The 19839-nt window shown below is 33.3% G+C and overlaps 2 protein-coding genes across 2 annotated transcripts; one reads left to right on the forward strand and one right to left on the reverse strand.

Annotated features, from left to right (window-relative positions):
* Positions 1 to 520: 520 nt before the first annotated feature.
* Positions 521 to 1798, reverse strand: LOC133173489 (acetylcholine receptor subunit beta-like). The gene has a single exon (XM_061308473.1). It carries the CDS (start codon positions 1796 to 1798, stop codon positions 551 to 553), a length of 1248 nt encoding a protein of 415 aa, XP_061164457.1. The 3' UTR covers positions 521 to 550.
* A 6416-nt stretch (positions 1799 to 8214) lies between these two features.
* LOC133173367 (acetylcholine receptor subunit beta-like) lies at positions 8215 to 9509 on the forward strand. The gene has a single exon (XM_061308353.1). It carries the CDS (start codon positions 8215 to 8217, stop codon positions 9430 to 9432), a length of 1218 nt encoding a protein of 405 aa, XP_061164337.1. The 3' UTR covers positions 9433 to 9509.
* The last annotated feature ends 10330 nt before the right edge of the window (positions 9510 to 19839 follow it).

Consider the following 19839-nt stretch of genomic DNA (forward strand, 5'->3'; position numbering starts at 1 on the left):
TTGAATACTGTCCGTTATCTCCGTATTTCATTTCCATAAACTTTTTTAGCTGCCGTTGTATACATATATTTCAGCATTGATATAGTTAAACTATGGTTTATATTTTTCAACCCCGAGTGAACTGACAAAACATCAATTATATAAATCAATTTCTTGTAACTATTATGTCAAAAAGTGGTTAATTACAATGTGTTGCTAATTTTATTTGGTTAAATGCAATATGTTACTTGTTTTTACTCTATTAAGCACTTTTGAAGTGTAAATACCTTCCCCAGTACTTCGAGTACTTCGATTGTGGTAAATAATTTATTACTTTTTTGAACAAGGTTTTCTCTGTCACTTTTTTCAAGCTTTCGTTTTGGAATCTAAATTTACTTTAGAATGGGCTCCATTGTGTCAATAATTTTTACATGAAAATTTCCTAGATTGTCAGACATGACACGTACACACCATAACAAGTAATAAAAAATTAGTGCATGGTTGTAAACAAAATCTCACAAATATTGTTCTATGCTCTAGGACTATTCTGATTGAAATCAATACTTATTATTTAGCTTGCAATAAATATCATGAGAACGATATTGTTCACTGACAGACATACAATAAAAAATAAGAGACAACATTTGTCAAACCACTTTCCGACATCTCTCCAGGAAATTACGTCATCATTTTCCGATTCATTAACAGCGTCTTCCGGTTGTATTTTTTTCTCTACAGCGTCTTTCGGTTGTATTTTCTCTACAACCACTATCGTCACTTTAGGTGATTTCTTGCAGCAGGTTTTACGTGTATTACAGCGAAGAATCAGCTGTTTGACAGCTGCTGGTATGGGACTCGTTTCGTTTTTATGATAAATAGCAGAACCGAATATTGCTGACGTTGTAATTACCGCTCCCAGCAAAACGTCAGCTAAGAGCTTATAAGCTAACAATGAAACGCTTGGCTCTGAAGCCTCTGGGAGACTATCCTGGATAATGGTAAGAAACACTGCTACCGCTAACAACACTGTGACAGAAAAACCTATCCTTTCCCCGGATTCCTCGGGAAGGATGAAAACCATAATCTGTAGAAAACTCATCAAACAAATCGGAAGAATCAGCCCAGCAATATAGTAACTGGACCGCCTGGTCATCTCAATATGAATACGAAGTTCTTGGAAAGAAAATGAATTCAAAACCGTGTCCATCCTGGTATTGGTTACCTTCCAGAGATTGTTTTCTTCATATTGAAACATGTCAGCCTCAGAGGACCCCGGAGAAAAAATTATATCATTCGGATAGTAGCCGGGAACATAAAACCGCATCACGCATGTCTGTGAATCAAACGGGTAGTACGTCACATCCGCATCGCACGTGCTCTCAATGAGAACCGGTGGGATCCAGGAAATTGCACCACTATTATAGACCCTGACACTTAGAGAGTCAGAACCCAGGGGTTTCATGGTGGAAAAACAATTCAGGTTGACAACATTAGGGATCCAAACTGTCTCTTGTAAAACAGACGTGTCCTGTAGATCACCGCCATATTTGTTCATATCCCAAGCTAAACGATTGTCCCGCCAGGTGAACTTAAATGCTCCGATGACGGCCAGTTTACTCTCTTCCTCACTGAACTCCTTGATGCTAATGAACAAAAAGTTTACTCCGATTGAGAGCGGTTGTGTTCTATCTGCCCCTGGTCGTATCGCTTTCTGGTAGCCACTGAATAAATCTGTATGTAACTGTGTTTCCTGTGCAATAGTGTAACACCAAACATCACGGAGATTGCTGAGAAGAAAGAAGAGAGTTAATTTATCCATCCTGTATATATTACTCCCTGTAAGGAATTTTGAAATGCTACTCTGTGATCAGATACGCTTTATTCGAATTCGATTTCATATAGAAATGACTGTATATTTAACGCTCCTATGCTATTAATTGACGAGAAAAGGATTACTTTAAAACCACTCGTATGTTTGCTTGCCGATATCTGTCCTTCCAAAGGGTCAAACAAGACACACTCTCCGTACGTAAATCTTTTACAACAATGACAAAGTTCCCTTGATTCTTATGCTGAACTACAGAAAGTTTTTATTTGATTGTGTGACCTCAAGATATCTATACTGCTTAGAGAAATTTATTCGCATATCAAAAGTTTTTTAACAAGCGATGTTGCAATCTACATAAGTGTATAATTATTGCATCTAGTGGTGCACTGCAAAGATTTTGTATTCCGTTCGGTACAATTGTGAACATACATAATACATTTATGTATATTATACAGCCATGCAGAGATAAATGTTTTTATACAACTGGAAATAAACGTGTTTTAGAAAAAGAAGCATTTAAGGATGACGATTACTCATTGACAAAATTAATCCACTGAAAAGAATGAGAAATCACTTATTTTATATTGTAGACCTATGATTATATTTTAATTGTTCACTTTAAATAACTAGGTGAATGACCTAAATTCATGCTTGATCAAAAGGCCTATGAGTATTTCTTGGAAAATATCTTATTTTTAAAACTATGACCAGTATTTTCTTTATCAACAAAATATAACAAGTAACAAAGCTCTTTGGACAATAAAATATAAGGAAAATAGATTTGTGTTGCTAATTTTTAAACAAAAAAATAAGAGTTACATCAATAAACGTGTACATTATTCCGATGGAATTTCCTCTGTTGGTTTTCAAACTTTAACTCATTTTTAATTTTTTTTATTAGTTTCCTTGATAAGAACTTTAGAGTATTTATAGCAATTGGTAAAGTATTTATAGCAACGGTAAAGTATTTATAGCAACGGTAAAGTATTTATAGCAATTGGTAAAGTATTTATAGCAACGGTAAAGTATTTATAGCAATTGGTAAAGTATATATATCAACAGTAAAGTATTTAAAGCAATTGGTAAAGTATTTATAGCAATTGGTAAAGTATTTATAGCAACGGTAAAGTATTTATAGCAATTGGTAAATTATATATATCAACAGTAAAGTATTTATAGCAACAGTAAAGTATTAAAGGCAACGGTAAAGTATTTAGAGCAACGGTAAAGTATTTATAGCAACATTGCCCTTATTCAGCTTGTATTAACATTATATGGGGTTAATATCAAATTCTTGAGATATGTCATCTGGAATGGGTTTTGTTTAGATATTTTTAATAATCTTCATTGCAAGCCATTGAATAATTTGAATTAACACAAACAATGTTTGCAAAATGACGTTAAAAACACATAGAATGGAATAATATCGCAAGATTATTTTTTTTTTGAAAAATATTGAAAAAATTGAAATTAGGTTAGAATTTCCTCTTCATCACAATAATTCTACCTTTCTTCTTGCAATTTTAAAAAAAATAATATAACATTAAAATATATAACATTAAATTTTTGATATTGAATTATACCAGGAATTTTTTTTTGTCCATTTAGAGAGAATTTTGTTAAAAATAAGAAATTGTAGTTTATAGCAAACGGTTTCTTTCAACTAAATCCCTTAAACCTTAAGCGTAAACGTTATCCTTAAAATTTGCAAAATTCAATTATTTCATAATGTTCCTATTTTCAGATTGATAAAATATTTTCGTTCAACTTTATGAATAAATTAGATATCATTGCATTGTTAGGAATGGCACCTATACTTTATCATATTTTTGACAGTTTGCATGTTGGCCAATTTAGTCCAAAGACTTTTACTCGAAACATTAAAGAGAAAAACAAATAAAACTCATTAATGTGTAGGGTACAGAAAACAGAGCTGATGACGTAATCGTGTCACGTGTAAACGTTCCTAACCTAATTGCAGCCCGGAGGACGGGGCTGCTCTATAAGTTTAAGTGTTGGTATATGGGGATTGAGGTGGAGATGTTATTCAGAATTAAAGGTTTTCTAAACATTAAAAAGATTGTTAATGAGAATGTTTTTCCCTTTATAAATTACGAGATACGCAATATATTTACTTCCATAAAGTGAATCTGTAAAAATATATATGTTTTTCATATTTATTATATAAAGTTGCTTATCATTTACTATCGAAAAAACGACAGGTCCCCTTTTTTAGAACATCGAATTTCACTTATCGCATAAAAACGTAAAAACGTACTTTACACAGTTCGTGTTTTATATTCTTAAAGTGAAAGACATTTTTGAAAATTTGTGATGCATGTGTCTGGTTTCAATTTATATTTTATGCAGCCAACATTTACTTGAGGAATTGATAAAGTTTAAAAGGGTATCGTTTTTGTTCGATTTTCATCCGACTATAAGTTTTCAAAATATTCTCGACTATCGTCTCCATCATTTAGACGCATGCCTTTTTCACACATATCGAAGCAGTTTGATGATCAAGACGCATTTCCATTGTTTACTTTATTTATTTCCCGGGCGACAATTGATGGTTACATCAATGTTTTCTTGTTCTTATATGTATCTATTTCGTGCTTCCATGCTCATTTATATTTCTGTTACATTTATCAAAAATGACAAATTTCCGGAAAAACAATGTTCTTAAGAAAGCTTGGACTGTCAGGCAAAAATTTTGATATGACTGAGTTAACATAATAGTAGAACACTCTTAAACAGTGTATGTCCATTGATCACACACTTGGAAATAGTAAGTGAAAATCGATGGTCCTTCGGATGACCCTAGTCCGGATACACACTAGGCGTTTTCATAATAAAGCTTATTCGTTCTACTGGATTGAATCCCTGTCACCTGATCTAAAACTAATGACTTCTCAAGTAATTAAATGAAAAAAAAAATATTGATGGGTTTTAATGCAAACAATTGAGCAATGAAATGAATTGATATCAACCGCATTCGATACTTTGAGTAGGGTCGGTGTGTGAATTTTGGAATCCAAATTCATCTCCAGAAAAACAGTAATGATACAATAATGCATTATCCCAAAACATAGAATAAACACAAACTACATCTCCTCCTCCTTTTAATTCAACGTCTGCAAATTCAACTCATACTCACATTTCACTTTCTAAGGATAAAATTCTTCAAAATCACATATAAGTAAAATTTCAATACTTTTAACATTTCAGCCAGATCAACCCTGCCTTTACGGGTTTTCTAAACTTCATTTAAATGCTTAACAACGATACACTGCCGGGTCCAGCAAATGCTCTACCAAGCCCTTATCTTTACTCCTCACAAAAATATTACATGTTGTAAAGATTGAAATTTCACTGTGATACAGTATATTCTAGAAGTGGTGTAAATCGGATGTGGATTCTCAAAAGCTCGAAATAACTTTTAGAAAATTTAAAATCAACAATTCTACACTTTATACAGCCATTTCGAACTATTCTGACGTTGATATTAAAAGTATGCTGGAGTTTCTCATTGACAACTTTATGTAGCCTTAGGCGACCAGGCCCCAGGATTATAAAACAAACTTTGATTTAAGTCAAAATTTTAAACATCTGTAAGATAATCATTACTTGTGATTGAAACTTTTAAATTACAAACAACAGCAGTTTTGATAACACAGTGTCGAATACCATTTTTATTTTTGGACAGTTTGACTTCAAAAACCTTTCAGCACAAAGTTGATTCATGATGCTGGGGCCAGGTCTTCCAACGAACAGTTGGAGTTCCGATTGGCACTTATTATGCTCCTGTTTTTAAATTCCTATGAAGCAGAATTCGTTAAAAAAAAAACTTCTACATGAGAAAAAGAAAACACTTGTTGTGGCCTTCAGCTCGACATTCAGATAAATATTATTAATAAACAGTAGAAACTTCCATTCATTCGACTCGATATATCCCAGATACTTGAAATAAAAGACACCACAGAGTCTGCCACTACTGTTTTATATTTGGATGTTTTACTGATTATTGGCGATAAGGGTTACTAACAATTAAATTGTATGACATCGAGATGACTTCAGCTTTTCCATCGTCAGCTTTACTTTTTTTATGTAGGAAAATTACGTCTCCTATAACTTACACAATACTCAAGGATTTTTACTTTACCTTGACGAAGTCAATATCAGCCTATATCTCGGCGTTGGCGTCGGAGTCAACATTTCAAATCAAGATTTAGGAGCAAGTCAATTCCCAAGTAACCATTAGTCTTTAAAACCAGACCGAAACTTATTCGATACTCAAGAAAGATTTTACTTTACCTCGACGAAGTCAAGATCAGCCTATATCCCGACGTTGGTGTCGGTGTTGACGTCCCAGATTAGTCAATTCCCAAGTAACCAATAGTCTTTAATACCAGAACGAAATTTGTAGGGATGATTCAAATAACGATGAACTTACCTGACTTGCTTCCAATGCTTGATCGTATCTACATTGCTTGAACAGGTTAAACATATTTTCACAAGTTTTTCAGAGCAGTAGCCCTTTTCACAAAAAAATCTTACGACTTGGATTAAAAATTTCAAATTCTTCTAAAAACCGACTAAATTGTAGTAGGTTAAAAAAAAAACTTATATTTCTATTACATTACAATATATTGAGAATTATCCTTCAGATATAATACTTTTCTTTATTAAACAAAAAAATTACAGAATTGTCAAATTTTAATCTTAGTTGTAAGAGGCTACAGATTTATCCCTAAGTAACTATAACCTACCGTGAACAAACTTACATGGACGCTTATTCTCTCCCTATCTAAAATTACTATAATTAACTGTAGTATTTTTTTTTTATTATAGTAGGATAGGATGCATACTACCAGATCTGCTACGGATGTTGCATTCTTCAAATTTTAGATGACTGAATAGTTAAAATTTTCGGAGCAAGTTCATTCCTAAATGATTATGTCAAACCCTGACCAAGCTTGCATACATGTTGCGTCTAAGGATGCTCACTACCAAAGCATTTGTTTGATGTAAAGGTCTTACTTATAGATAACATTTCTCGAGGTTAGCTTCGTTATCTTTAATTACCTATGTTTCTATATATGAACCGAAATCAATCTATTAAAAGATCATTTATTAACAATAACATTTGGGATTGAGTATATTGTTAATAGTTGATCTATTGATAAAAAATTTATTAATTTTTAATGCAAACTTTTTACCTATGAAAATTTGAAAACAAACTGCACCTTCAGCATCAAACGTTTATATCTATCAGCTTAGCTGCCCTCTAATAGAAATATCTGTATTATTTTTTTGAAACCTTGTTAACCAGTTAATAAAGAACTTGTTTAATTTCAATATTGATTTCTTTTACATTTAAACTGTTTTGTGGGTTACGTAGCTTATATTTATGTTAAATATAAAGGAGTCGTGATTTCTTTACACGGCAGACAATGGACAACGGATTTCAGAACGGGAGGGATCAAGATAAACGTCCGCTCTGATTGAGGGATCATTTCCTTTTTAAAGTTGAAACTATTTTCCCATGTGAATGGAAAAAAAGAACTTAAGAACTGTGAGAATCGTTAAAATGACACCATGACAGGTTTCAAATACATTAAATTGTTAAGTTAAATTTATCTTAAGCTTTCTCTGACGTCATAATACTTTACCGAACAATTATGAAAAAAAAGTTTGGTAATTTAAAGTTTTAATAGTGACAAAATAATTTATGTTCTCAAAAGAACTGGTTTGTTTGGTTAAATAAGTATCAGGGACATAGCTACCGATAGGTATACAATACTTAGTATACGAAGACACGGGGATTTATAATTTTCTTTGCTAAACAGTTTAAGCTCACACACTTTTTTATATTTTAGTGCAACATATACACGTGATACTCTAGTGACTAAATTTTCATAATTGGTTCTGGTCTGTAAATTACCAGTCGACTTCAAGTAATTAACGATTTCGCCAATCATGATATATTTTTGCGATTTATTTAGACCTGCGACTTATTGAAAATCGTTCAATTATGAGTAATTACCGGTACAAACGATTCCAGTGATCAAGCGACGGATTGTTTTATAGTGTAAAAAACATACGAAGGCGACATGTAAAAACCAATCACTTAAATAAAGAAACAAATTAATATTGATTACTCCAAAGTACTGGATTAAATATAATCTAAGTTTCATCTTTAATAAAGTCTGAAAAGCGTCTTATACCAATATTAAGACAAGTTGTAACTTATAACAGGGATCTTTTTGACAATGAAATCTTTAAATGGACATAGGACAATTATAGACTCGAGCTGTCAGATATGATCTATTAAACACAAATACAATTTAAAATACAGAAATTTTGATAAAACTGCTCGCAGTTGGTATGAAATAGACAGTGAGAGGATGGACGTATTGATTTTAGTTCTTCCTTTAGTGTTTTGTGTGGAGGGATACACGATCACACAACAGACGCAGCTACACACGAACCTGGCCACGGGATATGATCGGAGGGTGAGGCCTGGGGAAAACAGGACAGTCCCCTTACAGATCAAGTTTAACTTCTACTTGGCGAGTTTGAAGGAATTCTCGGAGGCCGAAAGTAAGATTGGAATCGTGGGGTCATTGGGACTAGAGTGGATAGATTCCCGACTGTCTTGGAACCCTAGTGGCTATGGCGGTGACTTGTACGAAACTACTCTGTTTACCTCCGACATGTGGGTCCCTTTTTTAGTTTTGATGAATCCTTTTGCTAAGCTTAAGAAAGTGCTTTTAGATGAAATGTCTTGCAAGGTCACAGATGGAGGATATGTTAATTGTCTGCCCCCTGACCTCTATGAAGCAACGTGCGATGCTGACGTCACTTATTACCCCTTTGATTCGCAGACGTGTACTTTGAAATTTTACGTTCCTGGATTCTCTCCGACAGATATTCTTCTAAGACCTGCGATATCAACATTCCGCATGGACTTATATGAAGAAAATGGACTTTGGTCTATCACGAGCACCCGTCTTTATTACCAACTTAACGTGTTCAATTTTGAGGAACTACGACTTGAGATAAACATGAAAAGACGGACCACATATTACATCGCCGGTCTTATACTGCCGATCTGCTTAATGAACTTTATCCAGATATTGGTGTTTATTTTGCCGGTTGAGTCGGGGGAGAGGATGGGGTTTTCTATAACTGTGCTTTTGGCCGTTGCTGTATTCCTTACCATTATTCAGGACAAACTTCCGGAGGCGTCAGAGCCGAGCGTGGCGAACCTCACCTACAAACTCCTGGTAGACATGCTGTTAGGATGTTCTATGGTTATAGCCGTAGTGATTGGACTTAAATTTTACCATGAAACAGAAGATAGGGAAATTCCGGCAAGACTAAAGAATTTTACTCGCAGCATGAAGTTTTGTTGTAAGCGTAGAAAGGCCAAGGTGACGGTCAAAAAATATGACGGCTCAGAAAAACCTCCCATTGAATGTGTTGATGATACAGCAGACATTGATATTACCTGGAACGATGTGGGATTAGCCTTTGACAAGTTGTTCTTTATTGTTTTCTTTGTTTCTTTGGTTTCTAATAATATTGTGTATCTCACAACAATGGCAGTAATTAGTTCCTAATTGTTAAGTTCGAATCCAACTAAAGCAAAAGTCTAGGGAAAATATGTTCCATATCATATAATTACATTTATCTTGCACGTCTCATTATTCTAAAAAGATTTTTGTTAAATTTGCATTGAAATATAACCATTTTTATGCAGAAAGATTTTTAGCAGAAAATCTGTACTCGCATTTTGAGAAACAATGGAATTACATGAACAGTAAATGAGAAAGCTTGCTTAAATCATATGAAACCAACCGAAGCTGAAGGCTCGATGACGCACAAAGCGCCGGAAAGTGGTCGATTCTAATGCCCCCCCCCCCCTCGTTTCCTGACGAATAAAAAAAAAATACACTATACACAAGCATTAACATTTCTGACAGCAGGAACTTGTTAGTTGAAACAAAATAGGTGTATGTTTGCTTTTTAAAAAGATAATGTTTGAAAATATCAGGGAATTAACGACCTGATCTATCATTTTATAGATGGAAAAAAACTAAATTTAAGTTACTGATTTTATATCAATATACATTATACGTGCATACTAGTATGTCGTTTTGGAAATGTACAAGACATTACGTGTACACTAATTCCATAATGGTATTCAGTATACTACCAAAAACCAAACAACAACAACAACAACAACAACAACCCCCCCCCCCCCAAAAAAAAAAAAAAAACAAATAAAACAAATCAAAAACCATGCTACTATTTCTTCCTCTTTAATTAATGAAATAACTACATGTTACATAATTATCTATTGTAATATCAATCGACGTTTTTTTTTTGCAGTAAAGGTTTTAATGGGCTCGATCGATTTCGTCCACTAGTACCTTTATTCGGTCTTCTCACAGAGCTACATAGTACAAATTTCCTTTAAAAATATATTCTGTATTCAATTGTAAGGATTTGTACTCAAAACCAGGGACGTTTCTATTTAACTATATGAGTATCTATATATTTTGTCTTATAACCTTTGTCATTTTTATAGTTGATGACGTATCTTTTCATAAATAAATGTACTGTAACCATATGTTGATGATTTTCCAGATAAGACTAGTAGTATGCAAGGCTAGTAATGAATGTCAATCAATATTTTTTTGCAAACTTGGTTAGGAAATGAAACATTCCACCCTGTTGTAAGAAACTATAGTTATAAATGTCAAATTAACAATGTCCCAGGGCCACATTGAAGACGTGTGATTTTTTTTACCTGCCGAGGGCGGGGAAGGGGGGAGGGGGAGTGATAATACATTCTATAAATAATAAATTCTCCACATAATTCATTGTAGATTTTTTTTTTTTAGAAAATTTCGTTTGATAATGTTAAGAAAAAAATTATTTGAGAAAAACAAGTACAACATTTCAGCGATTTCTTTGTGAAAGTAAATATAATTTTGTTAACTACATGCAATCATGCTTAAGATCGTATAATGGTTTAAAAAAAAAAAAAGAAATTCAAAGCCTTTATGCTTCTACAGGTTTTTTGAGTGTTTTGATTTAAACATTGCAAAATACTTCTTGACACAGGTATTTTAAAAAGTAGATGTTCCATAAATTGTTTCTCTCAATGCAATTATTTAGAAAGTAAGGAAATGTAATAAATCCATAATGATTTCTTATTTTTATTGTTGTATCCATAAATCCACAACTTAATAATCTGAAGGATGGAAACGGAGCTGATTAAGTTACACTTTGTCCCTCTGATGTTCTAAGTTCACCATTTCTTATACAATTTAGATGGAACAAAGTTTGTGAGATTAACGAGATACAAGTCTGACGCTAATGTACAAATAATTTCACAATATTGCACTTGTAGTTTAACTTGCTCGTTATTTCTATCAAATTACAACTTATTTGGAGAAAACATCATCTCAATAACTTCAAAAGAATGATGTTAAATGACAGAAAAAAATATTTTTATAAAACCCCTTAATGTTGATATCTTTTAGCCAACCACTAAGAAAAACAAACAATCTAATATCATTTACATTAAAGAACTGGCCAAGCCTGATAATCTGGGAGCGTGTGCTCTTCATTACGGCGTGAAAGCGTCTCCTTTCAATATTAAGACAAGATATTAATCCGTATAACAGAGAAACTCTTGCGTTAATGGATTGAATTCTTTAAAGGGACAAAGAAACGATTATGAGATAAAGAAATTCATCTACTGAACAAAATATAAGTATTTCAAATCAAATTATGGTTTCTTTTTGCTCACAGATTAGAAGCTAAAGGGACATTTTTTAGTTATTTCAAGACTTGATAGATCTATTAATAAAACTAATATTATTTTCCCCACATAACATCGATGGCACGATTCCACTAAGATGCCAAATAAGTATGAAAGAAAGTAAAGGGAATTTTTTTTTTGTTTCCACCACAACCCTTCGTGAATATTTCACTTATAAGGGGACAGAGATGTCATGTTATCGTTAAAATAGTTTCAGAATTGTTTCCCTCATAGTTACTGATTGACAGTTTTATTCTAAGAATTCTGTAGAATTGGGCCATAAAAAGTTATCCAAGGTTTACATGTAAGTAATATGTAGGAAAAAGAGTCTGCTGATGGAGAGAAGGGCCTTTGTTACTCAGGTGAGCGTTGTGGACCCCGGACCTTCTGTTTCATGTCTCAGAGGACTCCAGATTGTCATATTGTTTGTTGAAATAATATTTTAGATATTGTATTAAAGTTTTAATAAAAATTGAATATGTTTATTTAGGGATCTCATACCTTAGCTCCTGAAATGACACATTGTTTTATAGAACACTGGAATTGCTCTACTGGTCTATTTCCTTGTCAGTAATATACTGCAGATCACTCCTTATTTCTGTCAGATTGTTGTTTGGTATAAGTGAAACAAAATTTTTACAAATTTACTGTTATTGTCCTATATATTCTTTAATAGTAGAATTTTTAAAAAAGAGAAAGATATTTTCGGTCTCGAGTTATAACCTGAAAATAAAGATGTCTCGAGTAAAGTGATTTATAGCGTATTATAATATTTTTTTTCTGTCAAGTATTTGAGTAGTTATGGAAAATAATTTCCATAAGATTTAAAAATCTATAACAAAATATGGTCATAGAAGACATATTGTAAATTTTTGCAATATTCCCATGTACTCTTTCATGAACCAGTCTAATTGATGTTTTCAATCAATTGCTAGTGTAAACAAATGTAATGCCGATATCTCTGTAAACCTTTCCATTTGAGATGGTCAACTTAATTGATATGTATTTATGTTGGAAATTAGATCTTTCAGTTCAGAGTTTGTGACATCACAACCTTTCATTAATGGTTACTTCTGTGTTCCTAGATACATTACAACTATTACCAGAGATGTAACCGAGCAATTAAGAAATTATTATTACTGTTGATTAAACAGTACCATTACTTAATTTGCCATTATAATTGATAATTACTTAAAGCATACATGAAATAACGCATTGTATAAAAAAGTTGATATGAATGATTTATTTTTTTTAACAACCAGTCAAGCCAAATCGGAAGTTTTGGTGAGTTATACGTCTCTGTGTCCATATGCCATCTTTTAGTGAAAAGCGTGTAGTTAACGAACGGTGATCGATCTCAGAAAAATCTATAAACTATACAGTTCTGTGAAGAAGGCATAAAACATGGACCCCTGGAAATTCCAGAGGTGGGATCAGGTGCCTAGGAGGAGTAAGCATCCCCTGTTGACCAGTCACACCCGCCGTGATCCCTATTTATTGATCAGGTAGATGGAATATTCCATAGTCACATTCAGTATAAATACGAAGGCCTTAATGAAACCAATCAGCAAAAAAAAAAAAATAAAAATAAAAAAAAATAAAAAAAAAATAAAAAACGAACGAATGATAGGTTATCCTTGCTAATAGGGTCATTTTAACGACCATAAAATTTACGAAATGCTGACTTTAAACGAAGTTGTTGAAATCCCTGTGGCATCAACCTATGTGTCTGCAGCCTTCCTCGGTTTAAAAATTGATCTTACTCGAAACATGCTCCTGATTATCGAATAAGTTGGGAGATATAGACACAATATACAGGTGATAGCTGGATATTATGAAATGTATGGAGATAACAAACAGCACTGAAGGTCAAAAGTCCATCAAACAATACAAATTTTGGATCAGAGCAAACACAGACCTCTAAAACACCAGAGGTGGGATCAGGTGCCATGTAGGAGTGAGCATCCCCTGCCGATCGGTCACACCCGCCGTGTGCTCCTTGTCATAATCGGGAAATAACGGGAAAAAACCGTCGACAATTCAGTATGTAAATAATGGCCTAACAATAAGTATGAAAAAGTCAGTCAGCATTTGATTTAATGATAAATTGTATTTGCTGACAAGGTCATTGTTTCGACCATAGAACTTACGAAATGACGACTTTAAACGAGACTGCTGATGTACACATGTATACATATACTACATAAATAAGGAAGGTTGACGATGGAAAAGTTGAAGTCATCTCGTTTGTCATACAATTTAGTTGTTAGTTGGCCCTTATCGTCTATAGTCAATAAAACATCCAAATATGAAACAGAAGTGGCAGACTCTGTGGTGTCTTTTATTTCTAGTTCACTGGGATATATCGAATCGACATATGGATGAAAGTAACTATTGTTAACTGATAAGACATCTTTCATACATCTAAATGTCAAATTAAGGCCATAGCAAGTGTTTTCTTCTTCTCATGTAGAAGTTTTTGAATAAATTCTGCTTCGTATGAAAACAAAATAGGTTTGCTAATAACGGGGCGCAATTGGTACCCATGGGAATTCCAACGGATTGTTGGAACACCTGATCTCCAAAAACTACATAGATATTGTCGATCAGAAACTCAAGCATCTTTTTAATATCAACTTCAGGGTACTTGTGTGTACAATCAGAATGTTTTTAACAAAATAATTTTGCAAACGACCAATGACAAGATAAGTATATTTACGAGTTCCATTTTTAATGAAAAAGCAGCTATGATGTCAAAAAGCCCGAACTTTAATTTATCGCGGGGAATGGTTGTATAAAGTGTTGAGAGGTCGTACGCTGTGATGTTATTGATTTTGGTAAAATTTTGTGATTTCAGATTTTTTAAAAGTTCCTTGGAGCGTTTAATTATCCAAATCTGATTTACATCACTCCACGAATATACTGTTGTATAGTACTCCTGAAGTTTCTCCTTCATTACAGTAAATATTTTAGCGAGGAGTTAAGAAAGAGGCTTGGTAGAACCTTTTCTGGAACCAGCTATGTATCTTTGTTTGTAAGGATTTTTATGGAGTTTTGGGAATAGTAAAATATTTAAAACTGAAGAATTTTCTCCTTAGAAAGGGAGCTATGAGTATGGGTATGATTTGGATTACCACTTGCAGAATTAAATCCTTGTTCCTCTAAAATACAATTAAAATAATGAGCCTTACAAACAAAGACTGTTAATACTGCTTTGTCAGCTTGAACCGGTACATGCTGAGCGTGTAGTCTATCTAATTCTTGTTTCACTTCTGCATTGTGGAAGACAGTAGGATAGATGGTTTTCATATTGTCCGTCAATCGCTTAATGCGAAATTTCAACATCTATCTGATACTTTTAATCCATTCTGACCGAGTGTCAAGGCCTTCTTTTTGATATTTAGCCCATCGTCTGGCGTAATCTTCCACAGAATTCATAATATTTATGAAATTATGACTCCAGTTGAAAGATCGGGCCCTTTTATAATAAGTTATTTTAGGTACTCATATATTAACGTCACCAGTAATGACGTGTCTAGCAGGAATATAGTTGTGCGGTGAAGAAGAACATGATTATGTGGATTATGTTTCAGATGTTCAATATTTAGTAGGCACTGTAGAGGTTTTTTTGTAATGAAAAGGTTTGAAAGCAATTGTAAGAAATACAAGGTGTGGACTTCAACTTTAAATATGGTGGGATACACTTCAACTTTAAATATGGTGGGATACAAGACTGGACCTTTTTGTGATTAGGAATAATACTTATATTAATTGCGTCAATTTCTTTCTCGGCATACTGAAGTTTAAGGAAAAAATTGGTTATCTGAGCGGTAACTCCTTCTGTGAATCGATAAAGAGCCTATGATTTGCAATATCCATAATCACAGATCCGAAAATTCCACATACTGACAACACTACTATTGTTTAACATTCATTAATGTTTGAACTTTTTCTGCTTCTTTTCTGAAACCTCTGAAGCAGTCCTCTAGCAAAACTGTGAAATTCATGGCCCCAGGATCAGGGGTTCTGGTGTTAGGACATGACTCTATTGACCATGTAGTAAAAATGCATGATTTTTTTTTCTCAAATCTATCTTTGATTACTGTTCGTTTGCATCATATACTGAAAGGAAAAAGAAACGCAGGGTAAACTTTTTATGTGATTTAATGATAACTTTTTGAATGTTTTTTCTAGTATTATTATCTATCATTTAGATACGTCTTTAATCAATAAGCTAAGCATATCTTATTTGATTTTGAGGAATAATTCAATAGATATTGAAAAGCATTTAACGGTACACCCACAAAAGCGAAATCGAAAATGTTGTTATTATTTCCCAGGCCTCTCTTACGCACTGACTTTATACTCCTGTGCATGGATGTCTTCGGTGCATTCATCTTTCTCATAGGGATATTATCCATCCCTTCAAACAAGGTAGCCCTTAGATGGTCAAGAGGGGTTGGGATATCCCGACGCCTTCCTACTCTACAGTCAAGTTAGTCCCACAAATGTTAAGTGGAGACAAAGGTGGATTGCAAAGACACAGTCGAGTAGGTTAATGTGATTTTTTGCTAGAAAGTCTTGATATATAATGGCTACATTGGGTAGGGGTAAACATGCTGAAAAAATAGGCATACAGCGCTCACATGCGTGTTTGAGACGAACACCTCCGTAAAGTCGACAAGCTTTCAGGCCAAAATCGCGCAATCGGTTTCTTCCAGTTTTGGAGTAGAAGTGAAGATTTTGATTGCTTTCTGCATTAAATCGGGTTTGGTGGTAATGACGACGCGATTAAGCAGGTAGTAGGATGTATAGCCCCGTATACTCAATAATCAGTCTTTTTGTTAAATAAATTTCCATTCCATTGATCCTTTACAGGGTTGTATAATAATCAGGTGATTGTTAAAGCCCTTAGGCCTCTTGTTTAAACCCAACCAAAAAAAAAACACAGGACGAAAGACCATCTTTAAGCAATCGCTTAATGGTGGCTTAATGGTAGCTTAATGGTGGCTTATAGAAGTTAATTCCTTTAAGCTACCATTAAGCCACCATTAAGCTGCGGCTTCTAGGTGCTTAATGTCCAAACTTCATTAAGCTACCATTAAGCCACCTTTAAGCTGAAGCTTAATGGTGGCTTAATGTCCAAACTTAATTAAACCACGTTAGCACATCCTTTATCAAGTCTTTAAACTAACTTGCTAAGTTTAAAGTAGTTTCAACAAACGATTTACGCAAAATCTTATTCAATTCATAATTTTGTCTCGCTGTCTCTAACATCTTTGTCAATGCTTATAAATTCGGCACTGAAAACAGCTTCAGTAAATGCTGCGGCCTTAAAATTTTCGCTATCAAAAATAATTTTGTTTAAAACTTGTTTTAAAATTATTTTTATCCATAAACACACAATAGATAATAATTTTTAAACAATCAAGCTGTATTTGTCTTTCGTGTCTGGAGAGCCACGTTCCGCTGCCGAATTCATAGGAAATATTGTAATATAGAGTCATTTTCTTTTGGAAAAAAAAATATCTCTAAGTCTCTTATTTTTTTCTTTGGGTAGAGAAATATTTAAGATATAAAAAAAATATATATATAGGTATAGTTTTCATTGCCAATCATTGAATTCTATCATGAATAATTGAATTAATCCGTGGTTAAATGGCATTTTTTTCCCCTTTTGAAATAATGCAGAAGTAAGAATTTATCAAATAATATAGCCGATCTTCAATGATTGTTATTTCAAAATCGATTTTCAGAAGAACAGTCGATTAGATTAAACATGACATACACATTGGGAAGCGGGGTAAAATAAACAGTGTACAGTATATCGACTGGTTAGACAATAGACCTTAATTAGGTGTCCCGATCAGTCCCCGGTCAGCTAACAGGAAATTATACACAGCGTACAGTGATAGATTTTGATGATCAATTATTTATACAAAGCTTAAAATTAAATGCAAGCATATAACATATTAAACATTATGATTCTAGGCAAAAAGACATTTATTTTGATACCCATTGTGAAATAAAAAGAATTTCAACTGAAGTTGATATGTTAAAAAAATATTTTATAAGCGTAAGTGTTACGCAAAGATTGTCAATAATTTAGATACAAAAAAAAACGTAATTATCCACAGCATACATGTATTTAAAAAAACTATAATCCGTTTTCCCTTCGTTCTCTTTCGAGAATATATTCCTTTTTTAATAACAAAATTGTGTTATATCTGTTGAATTTCAATCTTTTCATGCTAATAAAACTGCGAATAACAGAGCGAAGAAATCATAACATTAATCAAAAAGTTGTTTTACACCGAACTCCATGGTAAGACATATGAACGTAATATAAAAGTTTTCTTTAACAAATATAAATATATTTATTTATATTATTGATTATAAAGATATAAGTAAAAACATTAAAATATACAAGTTCACTCCATACAAATTTTGTTAACAATAAAGGTGTTATATTTCGGATGAATTTTAACAGCCCCGATAGCCTAGTGGTTAACGCGTTCGCCCCCCAAACCAAAGGTCGCGGGATCGAATACTTGCTAGATCGGGTTTTTTTTCATTTTATTTATTTATTTTTTTTTTAACTTTTCTTTCTTTTACATTATTTTTGCCAAATTAATAAATGTGTAAACTCGACATTTATAATTTGTGAGAGTAAATCATTATAAACATAATATTTTACCTATAAAAGCAGTTTTATCGACTGCGTAATGGTGACTTAATGGTGGCTTAATGGTAGCTTAATGGAGTTTGGACATTAAGCACCTATAAGTTTGGCTTAATGGTGACTTAAAGATTGTCTAGAAGCTACCATTAAGCACCTATTAGCCACCATTATGCTACCTTTAAGCTACCTTTAAGCACCCATTAAGGACTTTGAAATGACTTAATGGTAACTTAATGGTGGTGTATTTATTACTTAAAGATAGCTTAATGGTGCTTAATGTTGACTTAAAGACAACCATTAAGCCATCATTAAGGACCTATAAGCCACCATTAAGCCAGGTTTAAAGGAAGTGTTTCATCTTGTGAAAAAAAAAAAAAAAACCAACCAAAGGCCAATCACTTAGGCGTGAATAAACTGGGGGATATTTAAAGACATTTTGACTTACCGAAACATATTTATCGCTTTAAATACGTCTTTGGGCGAAGAGATGTAATACATCTTTCCAAAGAGAGGTAATTCAAAATTTTGTGATGAAAAATAGCAACTTTTCAAGAACAATACAGGAGGAAAAAGTTTATAGAAAGTATACTAAAGCGCAAAAGAAACGCAACAAGAATTAACTACAAATACCTGAATTTTTTATCTAATGATTTAGCACAGATCTGAACGATAACATTGATTTAAAAACATCTGAAAATTGATTGAAACGTTGAATTTTATCTTTTCATCTTAGAAAGAAACAGATATCCCTTAACATCCACCCACAACCACCCTACCCCCGCCATTTATTTCATTAAAGCGTGCCATGCACAGCAGTTGCAGCTCGGATTCTACGATGTATTAAGTTCATCAGTCTCGTGGTCTGAGGAAAAGAAATATTCTTCATCCTTTTTGAAGTGCCTGTTTTTCAGATGCTAAGGTCGAATTTTCTCGAACCTGGCGCAGTCTAGGAACCCGTAGACGTCCGGTCCAGGGACTGTAACTCAAGCTAATGAGACGTATGACCATAATGAGGCGTGATATAGTGCATCTTTGCCTTTGCAACTCTCGTTCATCTCGTTCATCCCATTTTGACAATTTCCAGCTAGAGCAGTAGAAATGCGTGCTTAAAGTCATTTTCAGAATGCCTTGGCATCACTTGCGGATCAGAAAAGAATATTGCCGCAGTACGTATGATGAACAGATGCAAGCTTTTGTAACTCCAAATTATACCCTTTTCTTTTGCTTAACAGTAATTTGATTGATTTCCGTTAAGTTGGGATCGAACTTTGGTCTGGTAACGGGATGAAAATCATTCAACCGTTCAATTATTGACTATGCAAAGATGAAGATGTCCTTACTTTTTAAGTACAAAATCATACCTTATATCTGAATTTTCCCTCATAGATAGGATATTGCGTTTCTTTTGCGTTTTGGCATATATTTGATTTAAGTTTTTTCTCTGCAAATTAGTCTAACAATGCTGAAGTTACTGAACAGCAGAGAACAAATATATTTGACATTTCTGATTTT

The sequence above is a fragment of the Saccostrea echinata genome, unplaced genomic scaffold (genome assembly GCF_033153115.1).
Source record: "Saccostrea echinata isolate AGI-Se365-2 ecotype Australia unplaced genomic scaffold, CSIRO_AGI_Sech_v1 ptg000056l, whole genome shotgun sequence".
NCBI lineage: Eukaryota > Metazoa > Mollusca > Bivalvia > Ostreida > Ostreidae > Saccostrea > Saccostrea echinata.